The sequence below is a fragment of the Exophiala oligosperma genome (genome assembly GCF_000835515.1).
Source record: "Exophiala oligosperma strain CBS 72588 unplaced genomic scaffold supercont1.7, whole genome shotgun sequence".
NCBI classification, from domain to species: Eukaryota; Fungi; Ascomycota; class Eurotiomycetes; order Chaetothyriales; family Herpotrichiellaceae; genus Exophiala; species Exophiala oligosperma.
In genome coordinates, this window is record NW_015622824.1 from 1,966,600 (window position 1) to 1,990,752 (window position 24,153).

General features: G+C 49.3%; 7 protein-coding genes across 7 annotated transcripts; 4 read left to right on the plus strand and 3 right to left on the minus strand.

The window, feature by feature from the left end:
* Positions 1–76: 76 nt before the first annotated feature.
* PV06_07959 (uncharacterized protein) lies at positions 77–1,456 on the plus strand (the record flags this gene model as incomplete). Its single annotated transcript, XM_016409248.1, has 1 exon — positions 77–1,456. The coding sequence occupies one exon, from the start codon at positions 77–79 to the stop codon at positions 1,454–1,456; it is 1,380 nt and encodes a 459-aa protein (XP_016261002.1).
* Positions 1,457–2,775: 1,319 nt separating this feature from the next.
* On the plus strand, positions 2,776–5,608 carry PV06_07960 (uncharacterized protein; the record flags this gene model as incomplete). The annotated part of the gene is made up of 2 exons (XM_016409249.1): positions 2,776–2,923; positions 2,978–5,608. The coding sequence occupies 2 exons, from the start codon at positions 2,776–2,778 to the stop codon at positions 5,386–5,388; spliced, it is 2,559 nt and encodes an 852-aa protein (XP_016261003.1). The 3' UTR covers positions 5,389–5,608.
* Positions 5,609–6,259: 651 nt separating this feature from the next.
* Positions 6,260–10,726, plus strand: PV06_07961 (uncharacterized protein). The gene has a single exon (XM_016409250.1). It carries the CDS (start codon positions 6,372–6,374, stop codon positions 10,320–10,322), a length of 3,951 nt encoding a protein of 1,316 aa, XP_016261004.1. The 5' UTR covers positions 6,260–6,371; the 3' UTR covers positions 10,323–10,726.
* A 3,293-nt stretch (positions 10,727–14,019) lies between these two features.
* PV06_07962 (40S ribosomal protein S21) lies at positions 14,020–14,978 on the plus strand. Its single transcript, XM_016409251.1, has 2 exons — positions 14,020–14,152; positions 14,294–14,978. The coding sequence occupies exons 1-2, from the start codon at positions 14,121–14,123 to the stop codon at positions 14,526–14,528; spliced, it is 267 nt and encodes an 88-aa protein (XP_016261005.1). The 5' UTR covers positions 14,020–14,120; the 3' UTR covers positions 14,529–14,978.
* Positions 14,767–17,193, minus strand: PV06_07963 (phenylalanine-tRNA ligase, alpha subunit). Its single transcript, XM_016409252.1, has 2 exons — positions 15,598–17,193; positions 14,767–15,547 (listed from the first exon to the last, which is right to left on the minus strand). Exons 1-2 carry the CDS (start codon positions 17,067–17,069, stop codon positions 15,454–15,456), a joined length of 1,566 nt encoding a protein of 521 aa, XP_016261006.1. The 5' UTR covers positions 17,070–17,193; the 3' UTR covers positions 14,767–15,453.
* Positions 17,194–18,362: 1,169 nt separating this feature from the next.
* PV06_07964 (histidinol dehydrogenase) lies at positions 18,363–21,258 on the minus strand. Its single transcript, XM_016409253.1, has one exon. It carries the CDS (start codon positions 21,186–21,188, stop codon positions 18,474–18,476), a length of 2,715 nt encoding a protein of 904 aa, XP_016261007.1. The 5' UTR covers positions 21,189–21,258; the 3' UTR covers positions 18,363–18,473.
* A 129-nt stretch (positions 21,259–21,387) lies between these two features.
* PV06_07965 (uncharacterized protein) lies at positions 21,388–23,065 on the minus strand. The gene is made up of 2 exons (XM_016409254.1): positions 22,398–23,065; positions 21,388–22,345 (listed from the first exon to the last, which is right to left on the minus strand). The coding sequence occupies exons 1-2, from the start codon at positions 22,959–22,961 to the stop codon at positions 21,791–21,793; spliced, it is 1,119 nt and encodes a 372-aa protein (XP_016261008.1). The 5' UTR covers positions 22,962–23,065; the 3' UTR covers positions 21,388–21,790.
* Between the last annotated feature and the right edge of the window lie 1,088 nt (positions 23,066–24,153).

Below are 24,153 nucleotides of genomic sequence, written 5' to 3' on the forward strand. Positions count from 1 at the left end.
GGATAGGCAGGTCGTCCTTTGACCAGAAACGAGATCAAAGACAGTGTTTACAGGGTATCAAGCACCGCAGCTCATCATGACACGTCGACTGGCTGCGACTACAACTCGTGATGATGAAAGTCGACTCTTGCCCTCGAGACAGATCAACCTGTTTAAAGGCTGGCCAAATCCAGGACTGCTACCGCCCCAAGAACTCAACAAAGCGTCCGAGGACATTCTCACCGACCCGCGAAATAAGGATGTATTATTCTATGGACCGGACGAAGGTTACAAACCCCTCAGAGAGGAAATTGCGAGGTGGTTGACCGATTTCTATAGGCCTAGCAAGCCAATACCAACCGAGCGGATATGCATCACTGGGGGTGCCAGCCAAAATCTTGCGTGCATCTTGCAGACCTTTACTGATCCGCTCTACACTCGAAACATATGGATGGTCGCTCCTACGTACTTCTTGGCCTGTCGAATATTCAATGATGCAGGTTTTGACGGTCGCTTGCGAGCTGTCCCCGAGGATGACGAGGGAATCGATTTGAGCTATTTGGAGCGAAGCCTGCACCAGAGCGATATGCTGGCGGAAGCAATGACCAACACCCACCCTCGACTGAAGGCTCCCAAGCCGTGGCGAAAGATTTACAAGCACATCATCTATGCCGTGCCAACATTCTCCAATCCCTCAGGCCGTATAATGAGCCTGCGGCATCGTCAAGGCCTGGTCAGACTTGCCCGGAAATACGATGCATTGATTGTGACAGACGATGTCTACGATATGCTTCAATGGCCCTCTGACCCGGGTGCAAAGCCATCACCCATGGACACGGCCCTGCTCCCGAGAATCGTAGACATAGACCGAGAGCTTGATGGTGGACCTCTGGATCTCTTTGGCAACGCTGTTAGCAACGGAAGCTTCAGTAAGATCGTAGCACCAGGCTGCCGGACAGGATGGGCTGAAAGCAGTGAAAAACTGACCTATGGCGTGTCGCAGACTGGATCAAGTCGATCTGGCGGCGCACCTTCACACCTGGTTGCATCGTTCATCTACAAGATGCTGTCAACAGGTACTCTGCAAAACCACATATTTCGAGAACTGCAGCCCGCATATGCGCGTCGCTTTCATACCATGATGACTGCAGTCAGGAGACACTTGTTCCCACTCGGAGTGACCATGCCTCAGGTGGACAACGATGTTGCAGGTGGATACTTCATTTGGCTAATCTTGCCCCGACCATTGGACTCGTCCAGAGTCTCTCAACTTGCGCTGGCGTATGAGAATCTGGTGATTTGCGCTGGCGAGAAATGCAAAGTGGAGGGCGACGAACAAAATGAAGGAAACAGGTTTCAAACACATCTCCGTCTATGTTATGCATGGGAGGATGTTGATGTCCTGGAAGAGGCATTGATTCGTTTGCAACGCGTGATACGGCGGGAGATGACCAGGTCAAATGGGGTTGCAGCGTGACAATGGTGTATGACCTATCTCACGAACTCCGTATATGTGTACCTAAACATCAACTAGCAGGCCCAATCCTGGTCGAGATGCGTTGGACGAGATCTTGATTCTGCCAACAGATTGTAACCTCGTGAAATGAGGTGATGATGAGTAGCCACGAGGCCTGTAGACCGAACACCCGCATCGGTTTGCTGTCAAACACCAGGAGTTTCGGGGTGTTTCATCGCGTCCCACGCGAGCCAATCGGCTGTGCAACAGACGCCAATGTTCGTCAACTTGGTCAAGATTCCAACCTCGCCCGTCTCTTTTCGCTTCTTTCCTCCTTCCACACTTTGGCCATGGTCCGTGGCGCAAGAATTGACGAGAGGACAGGGGGTCTCGATTGCGGATTAAGGAGCCATTATGGTCCCTATATTAGTCGAATCAGGACTGACGCCAGCTCTGACTTGGTGGCTCGCCCACGCAGCTGTCTTGCCGATGGACCGGCGCAAAGGACAAGAAACGGAGAACCAAGGAGTTGAGACTGAAAGTGAGTCCTTAGAGACACTGACCAACCTTCTTTGTTCTTCCTTTGATGCACCAGGAAACGGTGGGTGTGAATGTGGAAACGCAGGTTGAAATTGGCACAAGACAGCACGAGAAGAAATGCCGTGCAAGTCTGGCTGGCTATACCGGATACAAGTTGGCTGCATCATTCATTTAATACTCCTCATTGTCGACTCTAGCCTTGTCTACTGATCCTCTACTTGTTCCCTGTTCAAGCCCTTCCTTGTGCCTGTCACTCATTCATTCTTTTGTTCGTTCGTTTTCTTCAGAAGCAGCTGGACACTGTCACCATTCCACTCGTTTTCCTCTGGCCCTGTCACCGTGTTCTGCAAGTACAGCACAATACCTCTTGACCGCCCTTGCACGTGGTGTCGCCGACGATATCCTCTGCTGCACCTGCCACCGCGACTGACTGTCTGCTGACTATAGGCGGTCACTCGTCACTGCCTATTCCACTTCAATAAGTGCCTGTTGTTATTGTTTGTTCCGCCACGGCAGTCGCGTTTTTTGGATAGAAGTCTCACTTCAGCGCCGGCACCTTTCAAAACCTTGCTCTTGGAAACACCACCTTGTTCAACTCCATCATCGAACACCATCCCTGTCCAAGACTGTTCTTCGGGTGCTGGTCGCCCTACCTTTTAAGACTTCTTCAGTTTACCTTTGCAATCATACATTTTCCTGGCCTAGAAAGCTCTCCGACAAGCACCCTGAAGCGATTTCATCAGGTCTCTAAAATGCTGATCTTCTGCTTTTTCTTTCTTCTGCCGTGGCTTGGTTTGGCAATGCCGCGACCCCAGGAACAATCCCTGGAGCCACGGCAACAAACTTCTTCTTACTGGCTAGCGCAAATTCAACGACAGGGAACTGTCGCGTTTGGTTCTGATCCAAATTACAAGGTCTTTCGCAGCGTGAAGGACTATGGGGCAGTCGGTATGTGATGCGAATCCTTACCCCCCTTTCTGTTCTGATGCTGACTGCCTGTAGGTGACGGCGTGACGGATGATACTACGGCCATCAACAACGCTGTTGCTGATGGGTCTCGATGTGGGTTGGGCTGCGATAGTTCTACCACTCTCCCTGCGATCGTCTACTTTCCTCCTGGCAAATATGCAGTCTCTGCACCGATCATTCAGTACTATTACACACAGTTCGTGGGTGACGCGTTGAACATTCCAACCATCATGGCCACTGCCAACTTCCAAGGTCTAGCTGTTCTTGATACGGATCCATACATTCCTGGAGGCAATGGGGCGCAGTGGTATACCAACCAAAACAACTTCTACCGACAGATCCGTAATTTTGTCATTGACATAGCGCAAATGCCAGAGAACATGGGTGCGGGAATCCATTGGCAAGTTGCGCAGGCCACCAGTCTTCAAAACATTGTTTTCAATATGGCCCCAAAGAGTCCGACAAACAAGCAGCAGGGGATATTCATGGACAATGGATCTGGCGGCTTCATGAGCGACCTCGTCTTCAATGGCGGAAACTATGGTGCGTTCCTCGGCAACCAGCAGTTTACCTCTCGCAACATGACTTTCAATAGTTGCAATACTGCAGTCTTCATGAACTGGAACTGGCTCTGGACATTCAAATCTCTAAGCATCAACAACTGCGACGTCGGAATCGACATGTCCACTTTGTCGAACGGGGTCAATCAGACTGTCGGCTCTGTGGTGGTGCTGGACAGTGTCATGGCAAACACCCCGATTGGTATCAAGACATCTTACAATGTGACGAGCCAACCCGTCAGTGCTGGCACTTTGGCATTGCAGAATGTGGACTTCAGTACCGTGCAAAACGCGATTGTTGGTGCAAATGGCGTTGACCAGATCCTTGCTGGAGGAAGCGTCGTTGGCTCATGGGGTCAAGGCGACTATTACCACCCTGCCTCGGGAAATCAGCCTGTCAAGCGAGAACCTCAAGCTGCAGCAAGCGCGGCTGCTTCAGACTGTGCCACGACCACGACCACAACGACAACCACGGTGACCACCTCTCCAACCGCCAATGTCTCGATGTTGACCACAACTGTGACGGTATCGCCTTTGCCAGTCTCCAGTGCCAGCGCTGCTCCTACTGCATCATCTAATGCTACTACACTGGGTAACTCTCCTTCGACCTCTTTGGGTGCCACTGCAGCATCGGGAGTTTGTTCGGCTTCTCCAGTAGCACTGCAATCGTCACGAGTGCAACAAGGACTTACCAATCCCACTTTGCCTGCAGCCCTCATGAATGGCAACGTCGTGTTCGAACGCTCAAAGCCGCAGTATGAGAACATACCCGCCTCATCATTTATCAGTGTCAAGTCGCAAGGAGCCAAGGGCGACGGACTTACTGATGACACTGCAACCCTGCAGAAGATCTTGGATAGCGCAACTCCAGACCAAATCGTCTACTTTGACCATGGTGCCTACGTGGTGACGGATACCCTGCAGATTCCCAAAAATATCAAGATCACCGGAGAGATTTGGCCTCTGATCATGGCAAAAGGCTCGGCATTTACGGATGTCAATCACCCTAAACCAGTCCTCCAGGTGGGATCTCCCGGCGATACAGGGTCTGTGGAGATCTCAGATCTGATTTTCGAGACGATGGGAGCTCTCCCAGGTGCCATCATGATGGAGTGGAACGTTGCTGAAGAGTCCCAAGGATCTTGTGGCATGTGGGATGCTCACTTCAGAATTGGTGGCACTGCAGGAACTCAATTGCAACAGAACACTTGCCAGGCCAACGTGACAGGATCCTTTCAATTCAAGCCTGAATGCGCCGGCTCATTCTTGATGATGCATATTACCCAGCAAGCCACCGCATATCTCGAGAACGTCTGGTTTTGGGTTGCTGATCACGAGCTCGACATCGCCACGCACAATCAGACCGATATCTTCAACGGCCGCGGACTGCTGGTGGAAAGCCAAGGCCCAACCTGGTTGTATGGCACTTCCTCAGAGCACAGCCAACTGTACAATTATCAGTTTGCGAATGCTCAGAATGTCTTCCTGGGAGCCATCCAGACTGAAACTGCTTATATGCAGGCTAGTCCCAATGCGCTTGCGGGAGGGTTCACTCCGAATGCCGCGTTTTCAGATCCCACATTTGCCGATTGCACCACCGACTCGTGCAAGAAGACATGGGGACTTCGCATTGTTGACTCGACTGACGTGTACATGTATGGAGGAGGCCTTTACAGCTTCTTTGACAATTACATCCAGACATGTCTTGACACAGAGTCGTGCCAGGAGAACATGGTCGATATTGAGTGTTCCTCCAATGTAAACCTGTACGGCTTGACCACCAAGGCATCAACCAACATGATCAACGTCGATGGCACTCCAGAGGTCTTTGAGAAGGATCATACCAACTTGTTTGGACAAACATTGTTGTTGTTCCAACAATGAGAGGCAGACTCCGGCCCAGATCTGCATTTCAGATTGAGAAATATTTGATTATGAGAACTCATCTTGGTCACCTATTTTGGGACTGTGGACGATTAAGGCTCATAATACGAGCTGTGACATGGTTTTAGTTCTATGATGGATCCAACCCGACTGTGTCAAGGTCGAGGATACAATGTACATGCATGATGCCCACGCAGACGCTTATTATGCGATTGCTTACTACCATAGCTTAGTCTTGTAATTTCTGCTTGCATGAAATAAAAAGAAAATTGAACAATATCAATCAGGCTGCTCAGATGGATAGAGGTTGTCGAGAGCGGCACGCCGATAGGTAGATGCATAACGAACTAATACTAGTTCTCTGTCCACGGAGTACGATGAGTGGTGTTGCCAGTAGCCAATGTCTGAGCATTAGTAGGTACCTTAGGGTTACGAAGGTGCCTTCTGGACCGAATACGAGGATCTTTGGTGAAGTGCGGGGAGTGAAGCGAGGGGGCTCCTATTGTACGGATAGTATTTAGAAAATTGTACGGAGTACGGGTACGAGTACGAGTACGAGTATATTCGTGGTGACGAGTGAATATCGCCCACTATTAAGTCTATCAGGCTGCGGAACATCAGTTCAAGACAAGCGAGTAACTACTCTGGCTTCACAACAATCAGACTAGGCACGAATACCCAGGTAGATGCCTATCTATTACTCGTCGAGGAGTCGGCACCATACTTGGTAAATACTTATTCAACACTGGCTACTCCGCATCCACGCCTTGACTTTTCGTTGACGTAGATCGCAAGCACAAAGTAACTTCGCCGCCCTGCACTACGAGTACAGAACCTGGAATTTCACTCAATTGCACACTTGCAACAATGGCTCTTTCACAACAACTCTGCAGGCCCTCTAATTAATCCTCTCTCCCCTCGCCTCACTTTCGGGGGCCTCCAACTCATCCACAACCACCGATCCACCTCAATGAACAACCCCGATGCGACCTGCAACTCCCAATTCATTGAGACGTGCATGGCGGACGATGGATCATGACCACGAGGACGACGCTTATGCCCGAGTACCAACGATATCATTGGCAGATTCGCTGCAAGATGGTTGGAATGTGTGCCATCCATCCTCGAGAGGTTCCTCCCAACGCACGATACCAATCAACAATGTCGACTCTTCCGCCAGACAATTGTTCCTGACCAATTTTGGGCCCAATACTTTGACGCAGTTTCTGCGGGAAGAGATAGAGAAGTTGAGACAATCTGTGAACTCGTACAGTGGCAAGGGCAAAGGGAAAGCGGTTGAGACGTACCATTCCTCTGAAGCTGCACAACCAGGTGACAGTGAAGAACTTCGCAATCACCATGCTACGGCTGAGACCAAGAATAACGGCCACTTGGAAACCACCACAACCCTTTTGCCAGGTTCTATCCATGGTACATTCGCAGACAAGCAATTTATCCATCACCAGGCAAGGTCCACCTGTGTTCCGGAACAACATGGCTCATCTTCTGTTGCGAGCTCTTCGTCCCTCCCATGTCAAGATTTGCGTCCTCTCGAATGCACCGGCCAAAGTAGTCTTTTACTGAATGCAGCTTTGCGACGGTCTGAACGCCTGACAAGGAAGATGCAGAGCAATTACATAGCTGGTATGAAGAATGCTTCGTCTGACTATGATGGCCCCTCCAATGCCGATCGAGGGGAGAACACGAAATCATTCCACGACTCTCACATTGCAACCCTCCCTTCTGTTCAAGATGCGAGTGTTTCTGTTGATCGGGACCATGTCAGGAACCCGTCTCGCCCTGCAACATCATGTGAAACCATGACCGACTCGGACAGGAGAAGCCACTTTGAGGAACATACGAAATCCCGGAGGCATCTTGTTAGACGGGTGCCAAATGGCCCACCTGTTCAACCGCACGACGTAACAGATCTAGTACGGACCAGAGTTCGTCAAAGGCAGACCTTGGGCGAAAGCACATATCAATCTTCTTTACACGATGCAAGTAGAGACAGTTTGACATCCAACACTGATCACGTTGCTTGCTCAGGCCAAAGTCTCTCGCCCAGGTGTGGTGGCCGCGGCAAGAATGGACGGCGATTGAACTCCGACCGCCCTCAGCAAAACAATCTCCCGAAGCATATGCGCCTTGACACTACACAACTCAGCAAAGATCGAGCGCCGCTGACCATCACTGATGTGTCAAAATTCGTCGATCGCTTTTTTCGGAGCATGGGTAGTACCGACGAGGCAACCCGGGCGCCAGGCAACGTCCGTCATGCCGCAATGGTGAAGTCAATCCCTCCCCAAACGGTGCCGTCCCATTTCAACTACACCGATATTGTGTCAGACAAATTGCCAGGCGACGTGAAAAGAGACATTCTTCATAGTGTGCAGCGGATCACCGGCTCACTCAAATTGCAACAACTCCTTGTGGCATACGACCTCGAGATGTTTCTTGGAGGACATGATGGACCGTCGCCATTAAATCCCGCTGACATCTTAACCCCAATATTCCAGTCTGACTCTGTTTGTGTCTCATACGGTGGTGAAGGTGACCTCAGCCTGGAACCAGGTGTGCCGCAACATTCGCTCAGTCTCAATGATTTTAACGAAGACCATTGGATGGGTATCGCACAGCACCTTTCTCCTCAAGATATTAGAAGTCTACGTCTTGTCAGTCGAACCCTGGCTCAACGCTTAGGGCCGGTTTTGTTTCGCAATGTTGTGGTCAATTTTGGGAAAGGATTCTTCGACATTGATAACCCTGAATGGGATAGCAAATGTGGCCAGCCCCCGTCGAATTCCATGCTCAAGAAATATGGAGATAACATCAATCAATTTGGACTAGCATTTGAGTACGACTTGGAAGGCCTTGCCAATGCATCAGACAAAGTCATAGAAAAAGAACAAGATGCGTGGTTTGGACGATTTACGTGGCCGACAGAAAACTATCCGCGTTTCTCAGCCATTCAATCCCAAGAAGACCTCGTAGATCACAATCGTCCATTGCTCCGAGAAGCCTTCCAGCATGTAACTAAAGCTTCCGAGCTGGGACTCTGCATTGACAGTGGGCATGGGTGGCTAGAGGGCCCCGACATGTCTGATCTCGCTCTATTCGACCGCCGGACCAAAAAGGGTAGCCCAATCTTTGGCAAAACCTTTAAGACTGAAGACGTGTGGACTACCCTGGGACGCCATCTGTACTTCCACTGGGCTCAACAGAACACCATCCAGGAGACTATCAAATTGCTTAAAAAACCTGCAGGCGACGATTTCGGGAATGCATGCCACCGGGCGAGTACTTCCACCGTGGACGAGATTGATTTCTGGAATCATGTGGAGAGCAGTAATATCGAGAGCTTCCGAGAGCCCCCTAATCCGCTAGATGAGGTTGAAGATCCGCACATTGGTGAATTTTCCAATTTTCGACGTGTTCGTCCACAGTTCGATTTGGACAGCGCATCCGGCATGCTGGATGCGCATCAGAGCCAGTGGCCACTGATATTCGGTGGTTACAATCTTGCGGCACAGCTTGGAAGCGTCAACGAGGGCCTATACAGCAAGCTCGCCCATCCCACTTGCTCCCCCTTACTCCCAGGGGCGCTTACAGAAGCACAAGCTCAGTGGTTGATGGAGACCGCTTGGGCTCAGCGGACCTTTTTATCATCCTATACCACGGCCATCATCTCTAACAAGCTGAATTTCACCAATGTACATACTCTCAGAATCAGTAAATTATCTTCAGGACTCTTACCATCGATCGCGCAGAAAGAGTTCTGGGCATCTCTCCCAGGACTGAAGAAGTTACAAATCCTGGTCAGTCCAGATTGGCGGCAAGAGTATGTCATCGGTGACCGTTCCTTTGGCCTGGACATGCTCATATCTCCCGCAAAGGCTGCTGAGAAATTCACCCATTTCTTGAGAGAACACGTCGCCAAGTTGGAGACTCTTTTGAGTCTGACGATTGGTTATGTGGGAGGCGGAGAACATGCGGTTGGCATGTTTGCCCGCAATCAACATGTTCTGTTCGCTCCCATCGTTGACAACCCTATACAATGGCTTCACCATCTTGACCAACCTGCATTAATAACCAGGTTCGACCACGTTCGGGAGCTAAAGTTTGAAAATTGCTGGTTCACCCCATGGATGTTGCGAGAATTCATGGAGACGAGTAAGGATACCAGTCTTCACACCCTCAACCTCGACTCGGTCAGTATGACGGCCATCCACGACCCGACTCTCGAGAGTCGACTCTTGGCTCAGGGAAGCGGGTCGCGTTGTATATGGCCTCGATTTTCGTGGCTTAAGGAAAAACTTCCGACGAGTGCTGCTTGGTGTCGGGTCCTTGATGACATTACTCCTGGACTTACATTTCTTGAGCGTAAGTATAATGCCGGTATGATCGACGACGATGAGCATCCGCGAGCGCAACGGCCCTTCCGTGGCCATGTACGGAAAATAATCCTCAAGAGCTGCGGTTATGTCAAAATTTCAACCCAGCACGACAACCCCTTGGTTTATAGCCAGAACGCTCTTCTTGCACATTCTCACGTCCCTATGGATCAGGGTCTCTTCAAACGTATGCAACAATATGTCAAGGTCCCCACCTTGATGTCATTTGAAGAGTCAGAGGTGCGACTTAACCAATCCTCGTCCCGGCCCAAGCGATTTGAGGATCACGCTCGCCGACACATTATGCAGAGTGTCAGTAACCCGATCGAATCACGGTGGCCCTGGTTGGGCACATTGACGCAGTGCGTACACCCCATCGAAAAACGAGTGCTGGAGGAAGCTTGGGGCATGACCTTTGGATGGGGCAATGATTTGGCTCGGTTTGGACCCGTGGAAGATGGTTTCTTCGAAGGCGGTACGGGACGCTTCAGTGGTGTTATCGAAAGCCACACCAGCACCGGCCCAGACCCATCGGATTAGACGCACAATCTTGGGGGCATATGGTGAGATGAGGATGGTGACCGTGTGGGAATCGAATTTGGGAATGCTGTGTTGGAATGACTACATCGTTTGAAAGTTTGGAAAGTGGCATTTCTGGGTCATAACCAAGGAGCCGATGGACATTGCATGGGGTGTGGTTGTCAGAGAATGATTGTCGGCGGGTAGCCTCGCATTATGTGGATGATGAACGAAATGAGACGTGAAAAAGATTACGGCCTTTTTTGTTTGATGGAGTCAACTCTTTTGCAATGTCAAAAGTGTACTTTTGAAGTCCGAAGAGGATTAAAAAGCAGATTAGATGATCCCAATGTCATGAGACAAGACGATATCAATTTGATTTACTTTGTATGAGTGAGTAGGTACTTGAGGTGGCTGATGAAAAAGAAAAAAGGGGGTTTCTCAAACCTCACATTGGAAAGAAAGTATTAGCTGTTGATGTCATGTGTGTTTGTGTTTGTGCGTGCATCGAGACAAGGGGGAGGGCGAACATGACATTTGAGTAGATTTTGAAATCTTTCGTTTGTCTTTTTTGTCTTTGTTGTTGTCTTGTCGTGTCAAAGAAGGTTATTTTCGAAAGGCCGATCTTTTTGTCTAGATCAAACAAGAAAAGACCCCTTTGTGAATGTCGTGGTTGTCACCGTAAATGCTTTGTTTTGATTGAATGTCTTCTTGTTCGTTTTCGAGGCAGTGCATGTGGAAAGGGACGAAACGACAGACTTTTGTTTTTAAAAGGACCTTGTGATGGATTTCGATCCGAATTAATGTTAATCTGGATTTCTCGATCTACTTTGGTCCGCCACAAAATAAGACAAGAAAAGAATCATGGAGAAAATGTGGTCAAAAGTGAAAGAAGCAAGAATGTCGTCGTCGTCGTCGTCGTCAGAGTCTACTGACCTTCAAGGTCATCAAAGTCTTCGGCCCAGACATCAAGTTCATGCCGTCACAGGCGGAACCGAAGATCCTCGAGTCGGGGGAGTTCGAGGGGACGAAAGTCAAGAACGACAACGACGACTCCTACTCCTCCGACAGGCCAGGATCGAGGTCGCACAACTCGAACGAGCCATCAAGGACATCAAGTGCGGTGAAAGTTTGGGGAACGTCAGTGATGGAATGAAGTCACCCGAATGGACAGTCACCTTTCAACATGCCAACTATACTCTGACGGCGGTCAAGGTTGGATGGTTGATGTTGAATACGACGATACAAGCACAAGCATCACAGACACAGACAGGAGCACGAACTGGAACGTACAGTGTTGACGGACCCAAAACATGCACTTCACAACAGTACAAGGCGATAATGAATGAGACAATGGCAAGGATGAGATGTGGTGTACAAATCGAGGACGCACTGAGACAAGCAAAGGAAGAAGTCGAGGCAGGACGTGTCTAACCACGTGTATGTAATTTTTTCTCTCTCTCTCTCTCTTCTTGGAAATCCCAATTGAGGATCTGATGGAGATTTTTGATAGAGATCTGTGGCGTCAAAATGAAAACAAACAAACCAAAAACAAAACACGCACTTGTCACTTGAAAAGGATTTTGATTCAGAGAAAAAATGAACCAAACGGTCTGGTGTCTTGACATGTCAAAACCAAAGTTGTTTCTTCCTTGAAAAGTCTCAGTCCGAACAGCGGTGATGAAAGGCATATATCATGGAAAATACTAGCAATAGTTGTGAGTATGTTTCGGACTCCTGCATCGTAGTAACCACTACTTCCAAGGTCTTCTTACGACATGTACAGAGTAAACCATGTTTGTGCAGATTAGCTGACAAGTTCCTAGAAACAATAAGACTGTTTCTATGATTCAAAGTGACATTCGATACGAAGGCTATATTGAGGCAAAGTGCCAGACGATTCCAACATCCCAAACATAAACTCCAGGTAACTCCCGTACGACCCCCTGAAAATCCTGTCCGCGCCTGTGCGTAAAGTAGAGCGAAACCCACCATGAGAGGAACAATCCCAGTTCCATCCTTTGAGGAGGAAAATTTGACATTTACTGGGCCGGGTCAGCATTTTACAACGTCAGCCTTGCCAAATATCAGGACCAAGGACATATGAGGCCCCTTGTAACCTCGAAGCAAGGTCGACCGTGCGGGAACCACTTGCGGTCGTGGTAACAGTATCGGTACTTCTCCAGGATCGCACTACGGGACAACCGCTGTCTCAAGAGCTCCCATTCCAAGCTAGGAAGGAGCGGATCCTCCCAATATCTGCTCATCAGATTCCATACTTCGTCAGGTATCACGTCCTTTCTGCCTCGGTTCAGCTTGAAATGGCTATTCCACCAACTCTGCGATCCATGCCACACCGAAGATATACAGAGTAGATCATCTTCTGGGTATTTGTCTTCAAGGATGGGGTAATTATGCCATGCAGAGTATCGGCGTAAAGCCAGGACGAAGAACATGCCGCGAGTCGGGTAAAGGTCGAGCTTGTTGTGAAGTTCCCAATAAAATCTCGTTCGCCGCGAGGTCCAGGTTTGGTGGGTCTGTGTCTAAACACGTTGTACGCCTGCAACATTCTGGGTATCTCCGCTGTGACCGATTTGGGGCACACCTCAAGTAATTTGTCGACTCGGCCGGTCGTGAGGACACGATCGTAGTGCCGATGCGAAGTGAGAGCCAAACAAACTGCCGACGGCGGGTCGAGATGTGACACTATGAGGCTGGTAAGTTCAGCTGGCAGTGATCATAGCGTGGGCGGTGGTCGAAAGTCGATGGAGATTTTGGAAGGGTCCTGAAGACGGCATGGGACGTAGGATATTGCTCGTCGCTTGTGTTTGACTTGTGACTTGCGGCGCCTGTCGTTAGATCTGATAATGTTAGCTCCTTCCGCTTTCCGCACAGGAACACTGACTGGAGGGTTGGAAGAGGTCAAGGGGGCACCGAAATGAAAGTCGATCGGAGTCGTCAACACCAAAAATGCTGCGTCGGTTGAGGCAGTTTCAGAGACACATGGGCCGAGACTGGTGTGAGATGAATGGCTCGTCAGGTCTCTCACCCCGATTGTGATCTCTCCAATTTCAGTATCAGTATCAGAATCAGCATCAGCTTGTCGAAAGGGATTCGAGGTCGGAGCTCCATCCGCTTGAAGCGTGTCAAGAGCTCTCATCTCAGAGTCCATGTCGATTCTCCGTCCGTCAGGCGTTCCTGTGAGAGTGGGATCGGGAATCGTAAATGGTGTTTGGAAGAAGTCGAGAAAATGGAAAAGAAGAAGGCATGTATACAAGTATAGATATAGACGAGCGATAAGACAAAGGAAGCACCTGCTGTTAGGAAAGGCAGAGGCAGCATATAAATGGTTCCCCCTTTTGAGGAAGTAGGCGGCTTTGACAGTTGAAGCAAACACTTCTAGACACGTCTCATTGTTCAACGAGTTGACGATTCTTACTCACCTGCACCATGTTTGTCACCGTTGTATAGAAAGGAACAAGGCGGCCTTTTGTTACCATTGTAGGTACTTATAACGCACTGTTTGAAGTCGTTGTTTCTGTCACAACCTCATATACTCGGCTCAGTTGCCTTGTGCAGACGTATGGGAGTTCAGCCTCGTAGCCTCGCCGTGAGCCTCGCCTTTGCTCTCAATGGGCCAAGATTTACCGCCAAGACAAAATGTGCCGCAATTTTCCCGACTCCCACATTTTCATGCAAACTGCGCTTCAATCAACAGATTTAGTCGACGACATTGAAACCTCGATTCCGACACTTTGCAGCAACCCAAACGTTTTCCTCAAGTTGACCTTTCAAGTTCAAAAAAGGAACTCAGCAGCCATGGAGAACGAAAAGGGAGAGATTGTCGATCTGTAAGTTACACACCAGAAACCTAAACACACACGCAGCACTGGAGAACAAGAAGAAATCCACGATTTCTTTTCCTTTGGTCGCTCCTCGAAACGTTACTCTTAAAAAGAAGCATGAAATTTCTAACTCGTTGATTTCCTTAGCTACGTCCCACGCAAGTGCAGCGCCACCAACCGCATCATCAAGGCCAAGGACCACGCCAGCGTCCAAATCAGCGTCGGCAAGGTCGACGAGAACGGACGCTACACCGGAGAGAACCAGGTCTACGCCCTCTGCGGGTTCGTGCGATCGAGAGCCGAGAGCGATGACTCCTTGAACAGACTCGCCCAGCGGGACGGTTTCCTCAAGAGCGTCTGGAGTGCGCAACCCACGAGATAAGCCAAGAGCCGGGGAGGTGGACGATGGTGACAGGATCGAAGGAGATGTGATTCAAAGGGGGGGTGGTTGTGACGTCTGTGTGAAAAATGGAATGGGATGGACGGGGATTGGGAAAAAGTGTCTTCCAATGATGCGACCAACCATTATCCATGACACTGAAGCAGAAATGCACGGAGTGAAAAGGGAGAAAACATTCACGGTGTTGAACTGCTAAATGCAAGGATGGCACCGGGATCAACAAATTCGGGAGGTTTTCACATGTTGGCGACGCAGGGGAACTTCGACGCTCAGCAGCTATTTCATGCTCACCAGAGCTAGGATGGATGAAACTCGACAGGTAGATTTGCCGAGTAATGCCCCCCAGTTCGGCCTTGAAATGAAAAACAAACTACTACAACATTACTTTCAAAAGTCACAACCTTGGTTCCTCGTTCTTCGCGCCGTGAATCTCTCATACCTTGACCAGAGTGATATCCGCACGTTATGAATCCTCACCCCGACCAAAGTAACAACACTATTCACGTTGTGCAACCCGTATCTGTGCTCTGACTCTTAATCTCGGAAAGTCACAGCTCTTCAGAAGGTGGCTCTTTTTGTTTCTTGATGTTCGGCTTTTGTATGTATGATTTGTTTTTTTCTTTTCTACTTCCCCAGTCATGGATTGGTCTGAGGAAGCCTTGATGTGCCGGTTCAGGTCAGGTCAAAGCCACGTCGCGTTTAACAAAAGAAAAGGTCAGCAAAACTGTAGAGTAAGTTGAAAGGTCAGAAAACAGTTGGGTATCAATGTCTAGCCCTTCTTTTTGTCTTCATTCAGCAACAGATATCTTTCTCTTCCCTCGTCGTCGGCGTGTCTAGAAGTTTTTCGGCTTCTGCGTCGAACTTCCATCATCATAACTCATGGCCGTGGTCCCACAAGATAGCTCGCTCAGTCCTTGTCTAGCCGTACAGCAGGATTCGTCTCGATGAAATTGAGATCAACCTTGTGACCCAGCAGTTCTCGAATATTGTTCACACCATATCTTGTCGTTGGTTAGTTTTGTCGATATAAAGACTTTTCGGGGTGACTCACTTAATCATGGTCGGTCTTTCCAGACTCAGACCCCAACCATAGATACGCATATCCTTGGGCAGACCCATCGGTTCCAGCATTTCTGGTCTGAACATACCACTGTTTCCAATCTCCACCCACTTCTTCAACCCTTCGTGATAACTGAAAATCTCCATACTGGGCTCGGTGTATGGATTGTAGGCAGGCTTGAACCTGAGGTTCCGAATACCCATTTTGCCGAAAAAGACCTCCATGAAACCTATCAGACCACCAAGTGTCAAGCCCCAGTCTGCAATCACACCTTCAACCTGGTGGAATTCCGCCAGATGGGTCTGGTCGACAGTCTCGTTTCGGAAGACACGATCGATGGAGAAATATCGAGCAGGTCTCGGGTTAAGGGCCAATTTGTGCAGCATGTAGGTAGAAATGGCGGTGGTGTGAGTTCGAAGTACAAGCCGGAGAGACTCGTCTGCCGACCAAGGGTATCTATAACCTATCGAGCCGAACTTGCCCTCCTGGTGCACAGCCTTTACGTCCTCCCAGTATTGTTTGTAGTCCAGCGTCTTTTCTCTCGACTTTGTTCGTTTGTGGGTTGCCGGCAGCTCTTTCGAGCCAGGAGCAGGAGGGATGGGATCTTCTCTCGGAGGGTCAGCCGTCGAAGGATCTGAGATGTAGAAGGTGTCTTGAAGGTCTCGGGCGGGATGCTGCTGTGGCACGAAAAGCGCATCAAAGTTCCAGAAGCCAGTCTCCACATAACGGTTTGTAGGCATTTCTTCGAAGCCCATCTCGAAGAAGATCTCTCGAAATTCTTGCCGCACCTTGTTCAGGGGATGGAGTGCACCAGATGGTGTCGGAGCACCTTTTGCTTTGAAGTTATACGGCTTCAATTGAACGGTCTTCCACGCGCCCGAGGCCAGCATCTCCGCAGTCAAGTCCGTCTCTTCCTTGACAAACTCCGTCGAGAACTTTGGTCCCTTGGACACCTTGAAGGTCACCGTTTTTTGATCAACGACATATTTCCTCTTCTTGAAATCTGCCACAGTCTTGGGGTTGTCCAGTGACTTGTTCTGACGGATGTGTTGAAGTTGTTGTTGGACCTCGTCTACGATTTTGTCTGTCGTCGCTCTGAGAGTGTCTCCATCTTTCTTGACCCATTTCTGTCTGAAAGCGTCTCCTGAACCGAATTTTGCGACATTTGCATCACCCACCGCAGCGGGCAGGTCTGAAATTGAAAGACCTTCCAGCGCCGCTCGTACAGCCTCGAAAACTCTTGCTCCGTTGCTGCCATTCTCGGCAATTCCTTCGCCTTCTTTCGTGAGAACAAGTTGTAAGCTGTCCAACTGATCGACTTGGATGTATTCCCGTGATCTTAATCTGTCGAGTGCGGCCTTCACAGTATTGAAACTGGCATTAGGAAAGGCTTCCGAGGTGAGGACTGGTCCATCTGCTGAGGCGAGGACCTGTAGAACTTGTGAAGTCAGATCCTCTGCCATTTTTGTGTCGACTGACTTTGGGGTGGCAAGCAAGAAAGGAAAGGAACGCTTCAGAGACAAATTCAAGGTGCTTCACTTGGACATTCGAACAGACGTGAAATCGCAAATATGACTCCAATTCTGGTGGGTTAGAATGACTCCGCAGGTTCTCAAAGCAGCATGGGCAAATTTTGGTGGTGCATCACATCGCTGCTTTTATGGGTAGTCAGCCTCGTCCTCTTTTGAGCGTAACAATTAACATCATTTTTCGGATAGACGACGAGGAGACGAAGGGAATGTGTCACATCTATTTGACCCTCAAGATCTTGACTAGAGTATTGGGTTCTCATAATCTTAACCTCACATATCGACCCATGATTTGACGAAAGGTGATTAGGGGATGAAGAAGCTCGCCGAAGTATTTGTATCATCAGGGCCAAAGGTCTGTATACTACCTTTGCGCCCTCCTTCAGCGTATTTTAACAGTGTTCCGGAGACTTTGATTTGGACCTTCCTCTCCAATCTACTCAAGCGCCGCTTTGATCCATGCCAAGCGTGTTGGTCCCTGCTGAATGTCCGAACTGTTCGTTTATAAAGTACATAATCGTTGACTTCACAACGTCGAGAACAAGGCCCATCACTTGTCGTTGACAGCAGCAGCAACACTTGAGGGCACCTCGGGGAGACTTTTGCGCTTCTTTCCCTTCGCGATGCCCTCTTTGTTGAGGACTCGAACCACAGTGTCTTTGCCGATCGTCGTACCAGCATCGTGTAGTTCGCGAAGGAGTCTGGCGTATGACCAGTTCGGATTACTCCTGGCAAGACGTAGGACCTGTCGTTTGTCGCGAGGGCTGATCATCTCAGGTCTGCCGGAGCAGGGTCGTGATTCCTGGTCGACTCTTTAATCGGCCATTTTGATGGTGGTGCGCACCGTGGTGACCGGAAGGTCGAGTGCCTTTGCAATTTTCCCATACGAGGCGCCGACACTCCTCGCTCCGATGGTCTTTGCCCGAAGATAAGGAGTCAAGTCCTTTCCCCGGGGTCTCTTGGTTTCTTCCACCTCTCCCGAGGATGGTCGTTGTGTTGTCGTCATTGGTGTATTGAGAATTGCCGGAAGAGACGCGTCGCTATGTTGTGAGTGACGTGCGGGAAAGACAATTATCGCGGAGGTGAGGTTGATCCCCCGAGACGTGAGTTATCTGATGAGAAGATCCCATGAGCCTCATCTATTGCCTCGTCACAGCATCGAGGATATAGTCACAAATGTAATTGTTGGTGAGGTTGCATTATACTCGAAACGGAACAGATGTTATCCTAGTGTCTCCGATGGTTGTATTGCAGAAAATTCAACCGAAAAGCCATGCCCCATGAAAATCTTGCGTCTATGCTCGAGTCTATTGCGTCTAATATACTATGGTTGTCTCTTTACGACTGCTTCTTTTCCATCAAACCCAGCTTTTCCATCCTCAATTCCATTGCCCGTTTATGCGCATCGAGGCCTTCGCATCGAGCAAGCTCCACGACAGCGTATCCAACCTGGCCGACACCTTGTTCGCTAACTTCACTACTCGTGATGTTCTTCATGAAACTTCCCAAGTTGACACCACTATATTGTCGAGCATACCCATACGTGGGCAAGCTATGGTTGACGCCTGCAGAGTAATCACCTACAGATTCAGGTGTCCAGCCACCGATGAAGACAGAACCAGCATTCTGAACGAGCGGAAGAACAGATCGCGGGTTGGATATTTGCAGGATCAAATGCTCGGGTGCATAGTAATTCGACCACTTGAGCGCTTCTTCCAAGTCCGGAACTGAAATGGTAACACTATGCTCAATTGCACCTCGAACAATGTCGACCCGAGGAAGCTCATGCGCTTGTTTGTGGAGTTCATCCTCGATTGCTTGGAGCTCGTCTTGACTCAGGTCGATGGCGATAAGTACGACCTGGCTATCCGTTCCGTGCTCTGCTTGACTCAAAAGATCACTCGCAACAAATGCTGGATCTGCCGTCTTATCAGCAATCACGAGGACTTCAGATGGCCCAGCAGGCATGTCAATTGACACAGCGGCCGATGTGTCATTGCTGACGATCATCTTCGCAGCAGTGACGAATTGATTTCCAGGACCGAGGATCTTGTCGACCTTGGTGATGGATTGAGTACCATATGCCATTGCTGCAACCGCCTGAGCACCACCCGCAAGGACGATAGCTTCCGCCCCGACCTTGTGAGCAATGTATACAATCTCCGGTGTAATGGTACCATCTGATCGTGGAGGTGATGCTAAGACAATGTTCTTGCACCCTGCAGCCATAGCAGGAACACCCAGCATTAAGGCTGTAGACGGTAGCACTGCCGTTCCACCTGGAATGTAGAGACCAACCTTTTCGATCGGACGCGAGAACCGAGAACAAGTAACACCCGGCATTGTTTCGACCACCAAATCCGAGGTTGGTTTCTGGGCCGAGTGAAATTTGAGGATATTGTCATAAGAAGTGTTGATGGCCTTGATAGTCTCCTCAGGTAGTTGCATAAGTGAATCTGGGAACGGCGCTTTCAGCACGGGTGATTTGAGGGACGTGGCCTTTTCGAATTTATGGGTGTACTTTAAAACAGCGGCGTCGCCGTTGGAGCGGACATCAGCAATAATCGGATGGACAAGAGACATGATCTTCTCGTTTGACTTTTGAGACGGCCGCTGCAAGGCTGACTTGAGAACATCATCTGAGAATGCCTGCGAGGTTGAGTAGCGCTTGAGCTGTATCCGTCCCGACTCTGTCTTACCAGCAGGATCTGATGGTTGTTTTGGTATTGATACAGCTTCCTTCACCTCTTCATCTTGTTGGCCAGCAATACCATTAGAAGTGGCTTGTTTCGATTCATCTTGAACTGGCTTCTCTTCGACATACTGCGGTTTGGCATCACCCTTTCTTCGCTTGACCTTCAGATTCTTGAGGTCAAGGTTCCTCTCAATGTCTTCCAAAGTAACATCGGCAGCAATACACCGAGTCAGGGCAAAGTAGAGTAGGTCCGCTGCCTCCGACGCAATTTCTTCCTTCGTTGCGGCCTCGCACAATTCGTCCGCCTCTTCTTTGATCTTTGCGTTGACCAACTTGGGATCGTTGAATAGTCGTGCAGTGTACGAACCAGCTGGAGCGTCCACCTTTCTCTCTTGAAGAGTTCTCTGCAGTCGCGACAGACCCGAGGTCCTCCCCCAGCATGACATTGTACCGAGATGGCAGAACCCTCGGCCCTTCTGATGGACTCTGAAGATCAAGCAGTCTTTGTCGCAATCGAAACCGATACTGATGAGCTCTTGGGTGTCTCCGCTGGAGGCGCCCTTGTGCCACAGACCTCGCTTGCGGCTTTGATAGACACCCGTCCCAGTCTTGAGTGCTTCTGCAATACTCTCCTTGCTGCTCCAGACAAGACCTAACGCAACATCACGCTCGTCAACCACCACAGTTGCATACAGCCCTGTCTTTCGGTCCGGCGTAGCTCCTGCAAGGACGAGTTCAACCGCAGGAATGAGCTTCTCATCTTCCTTGGGCGGAGTAAACGTCAAAGCCTTGGATGAAATAATCAAGGCATTACCAGGGTATTCGTGAAGGACACTTGTGCCTTCGCTTTCACTGGTAACCCTGACATATATCGTTTGGTCCTGGCTCGGAGGATAATTGCCAACATCTTTCAAGACCTCGTCAAGATGTTCGTTGCCCTTGCCACCATCAAAAGCCCATTCAGTAGTCTTCCACTTGGGGTTCCCTTCGAGGAAAGCTTTCAGCTTGGTTAAGTCGGTTTGCGGGTTGACAAGAGAGATGGTAAGGATGAGGCGGTCGGGAGAGATAGTCTGTTCTTGCGACAGAACCTTGAGCTGTTCGAAGGTAACAAATATTTTAGAAGCCCCATTGTTGAGGACATCTATCACGCTGTCCCAGCTTTTCAATTTACGCACGTCGAAATATATGGCGAGCTTCGAGAAATTCTGCCGCAGGAAAGCGAGGTTCGGTTCGAGGTTCTCGGGGGTAATTTCGACCAGGCACTTGCCGAAGTAGGCGACTTGATCGAGAGTGAGACCTTGGGTATTAGACCCTGAGATCGCCTCTGGATCAACAGAAACCAAAAGACCTGCACCCATATTGATCTGGAGCACTACGTGGGATAGATTAAAGCCTTGATTGAGAGAAGACGCAGGGAATCATCCCATCATTGAGTCAGTGGCCAGAGCGCGGGGAGCCCAACGCAGAAAAATTTAGGCCCACAGCGATAAGGATAAGGTGGAAAGGGAAGTTGAGCCGAGCCCAGCCAATGCACTTGTATTACGCCTCTCATCACCTGTAAAAAATGCCTATCATGCCACCAACACATCCTATTTTTATTTCGCCGACCGGAAAATCTAGACAATTGTGAGCCTATCAGAGCATGTGCTTTCCCTTGATAGCAGTGCAATACTTTGAAGCATGAATATCGCGCAAAGCTCTCCTGAAGTGGCATACCTCCTCATTATTACATCTCGACCTTGCTACACAGTCAATTCCAAGCCTTCCAGACGTCTTTTGAAGTCAGAATCAGATAGAGACTATTGGAGCTAACATTTGTGTCGCCATGCATGCCCCTCGTAGGCATCTTGGCGTTTTCTGACTAGGAGTAACAGACTCGAAAGATCAGGGTCTGTATCAATTGAGTGATGGTCGAATCTTTCAGAAGAGATGTGGAATTTGGTCAAGCTCAAGCTCAAGGTCAGTGATTATAAGTGTGCGATGTGACAGAGTATAGCATCATGCCAAATTCGTCAACAGAACTCAGCCATTGGTCGATTTTTCGCTTCAAAGAGTCGGATGGCGGTTCATTGTGCGGCCAAAGATCGCTTATGAGAAGTTCCCCATCAGACCATTGACTCAACTGCTGATTATATGCGGCATTCCATGACTGCCGGGTTGTTGCGTCCCATAATCGCTTGCTTCCCGGAGCTGGTATGCTTGCAAGCTCTGTGGCAATGTATGATGGCGAACCAAGGTTGAAATTGACAAGGTTGTCAAACAAGTATGCTGCGAACATTGTTCGTCGCCTTGCGGAGGCAACGATCCATGACTCCCATCCTGGACGGGTGCCGTGTGCTTCCGCCCAGCATAAGGTACCTTTACTTGCCAGGTCAGCCGTCAGCGCTTGTAGTTTGATCATGGTATCTTGTTCGATATAATTTGAACCGGACCTTGGTGTGAAGTAGAGCATTATCGCGTATAGGAGGTACGACTGTACTGTCGCGAGAAGTTCCATGTGGTTGCAGTCGACCTGCTTATCACTCCTTTCAGAATAGGACAGTGTAAAAAGAGAGTTTAGATCCTACCTGTTCGATGAGTTTACGCATCTCCTGTTCAATGACACTGCAAACCATGCTCTCACTGCCAGGAGTCTGGGTTTTCCATGTGCGGGACAAGGTCATGCAACTGGAGAGTGACACAGGGACTGTCACGGCCACTTGTGTCCAATGTATGAAAGGGGGAAGAGCTTCGTTGAACAAGAAGATACCGGGCCACGACCTCATTATACTAGCCAAAAACGCCATGGTCGACGCTTGATATAATTTCGGAGTGTGTTCTGGTGAAGGCAGTACAGTTTCAAGCCATCGTGCCCGAATCCGGTCATCGTCCAAGGTGCGGATCAGGCTAACATTATCGAAATCGAGCGTCTCCGGCGGACAAGATGAGTCATTAATGAAGGGAATAGTCTTTTGAATAATAGTAGGTGCGACGCTTGATGGATCGTCTACACCTCTAGCGTAGACATATTCACAGCTGATATTTCTGTTTTTGCACCTGGTGCACTTTGGTTTCTTCAGATCGCAACGTACCTTGGCTTTAGAGCAGTGGTTGCATGCCTTTTTACGCGGGACAGTGTCCTTCTCAGTCATTCCTCGTTTTTATGGCCGATGGCGGTGCTCACTCCCAACACTATTGCAGATCTCGTGACATTTAGACGTGGTTCGTGGATTTGTTCTATGGCGCGAAGTACATGTTGTTGCTTACAATTGACTTCACGGCTAAAGATCGTACGTTGTTAAAGGAAGAATAGGGCTCACCCAGGGAACCAATTAGGGAGCGGGGCATTGGCGAACCCGCTATTTATAGGCAACTTTAGCGTACAGTACAAAATACTGGACCTTTTGCACCTCTCTAACTCCCTAATATGCATCATTCCTCTACTCAGTATACAGTTCCCAGCTATGATTCCGACCACGAACTTCGTCTTGAGATATGACAGGTCTTCTCTGAGGTCCTCATTCCTTCGATAGATGTTTCATTGGCCGTGACTGTACCTCCGCTCTTTTCGCATACCATCTCCACAAGGCAGTACAAGCTACGATAGTGGTATGTCGACCCATGACATGTAAACACTGTCGATCAAGCATCATGTCGATGACCAGTGGGTCTTGCCTATATGAATATAACTTGTAGCCCCAGCAAATCAATTATCTCCGCAGAAAAGCTGCACTCTCCTGTCTCAGGTGCTGTCGGACTTCTTCTCGGAGTTCCGAAGATCCTGGTCTCTTTGCCACGGATGGTGCATATATACGCATCTGTCTTCCACTTGATGCTTGACGAACTGTCTAACCTGACATTCTTGAAAACAAGATGTCACAGACTAAGAAAAATACCGAAAGCGTGACCCTAGAGCCATACACCATCTATACCAGAGGCCAAAAGACAATCATCGTTGCTATTGTTTCGACTGCCGCCACACTGTCCGGCTTTGCCTCAAACATTTATTTTCCCAGTCTTCCACAAATCGCAAAAGACCTATCTGTCACCACGAATCTGGTCAACCTTTCGGTGACGTGTTATATGGTCTTCCAGGGCTTGTCACCAGCCATATGGGGGGCCGTAGCCGATGCCTTGGGACGCCGTATAACGTACTGTTGTACGCTAATCGTTTTTCTCGGGGCGTGCATAGGATTGGCCGAGACACGAAACTTTGCGACGCTCATGGTACTTCGTTGCGTTCAGAGCACTGGGAGCGCTAGTACTATTGCCCTGGGTGCAGGTGTGATTGGTGACATCACGAAGAGAGACGAACGAGGAGGCTACATGGGCTTCTTTCAAGGT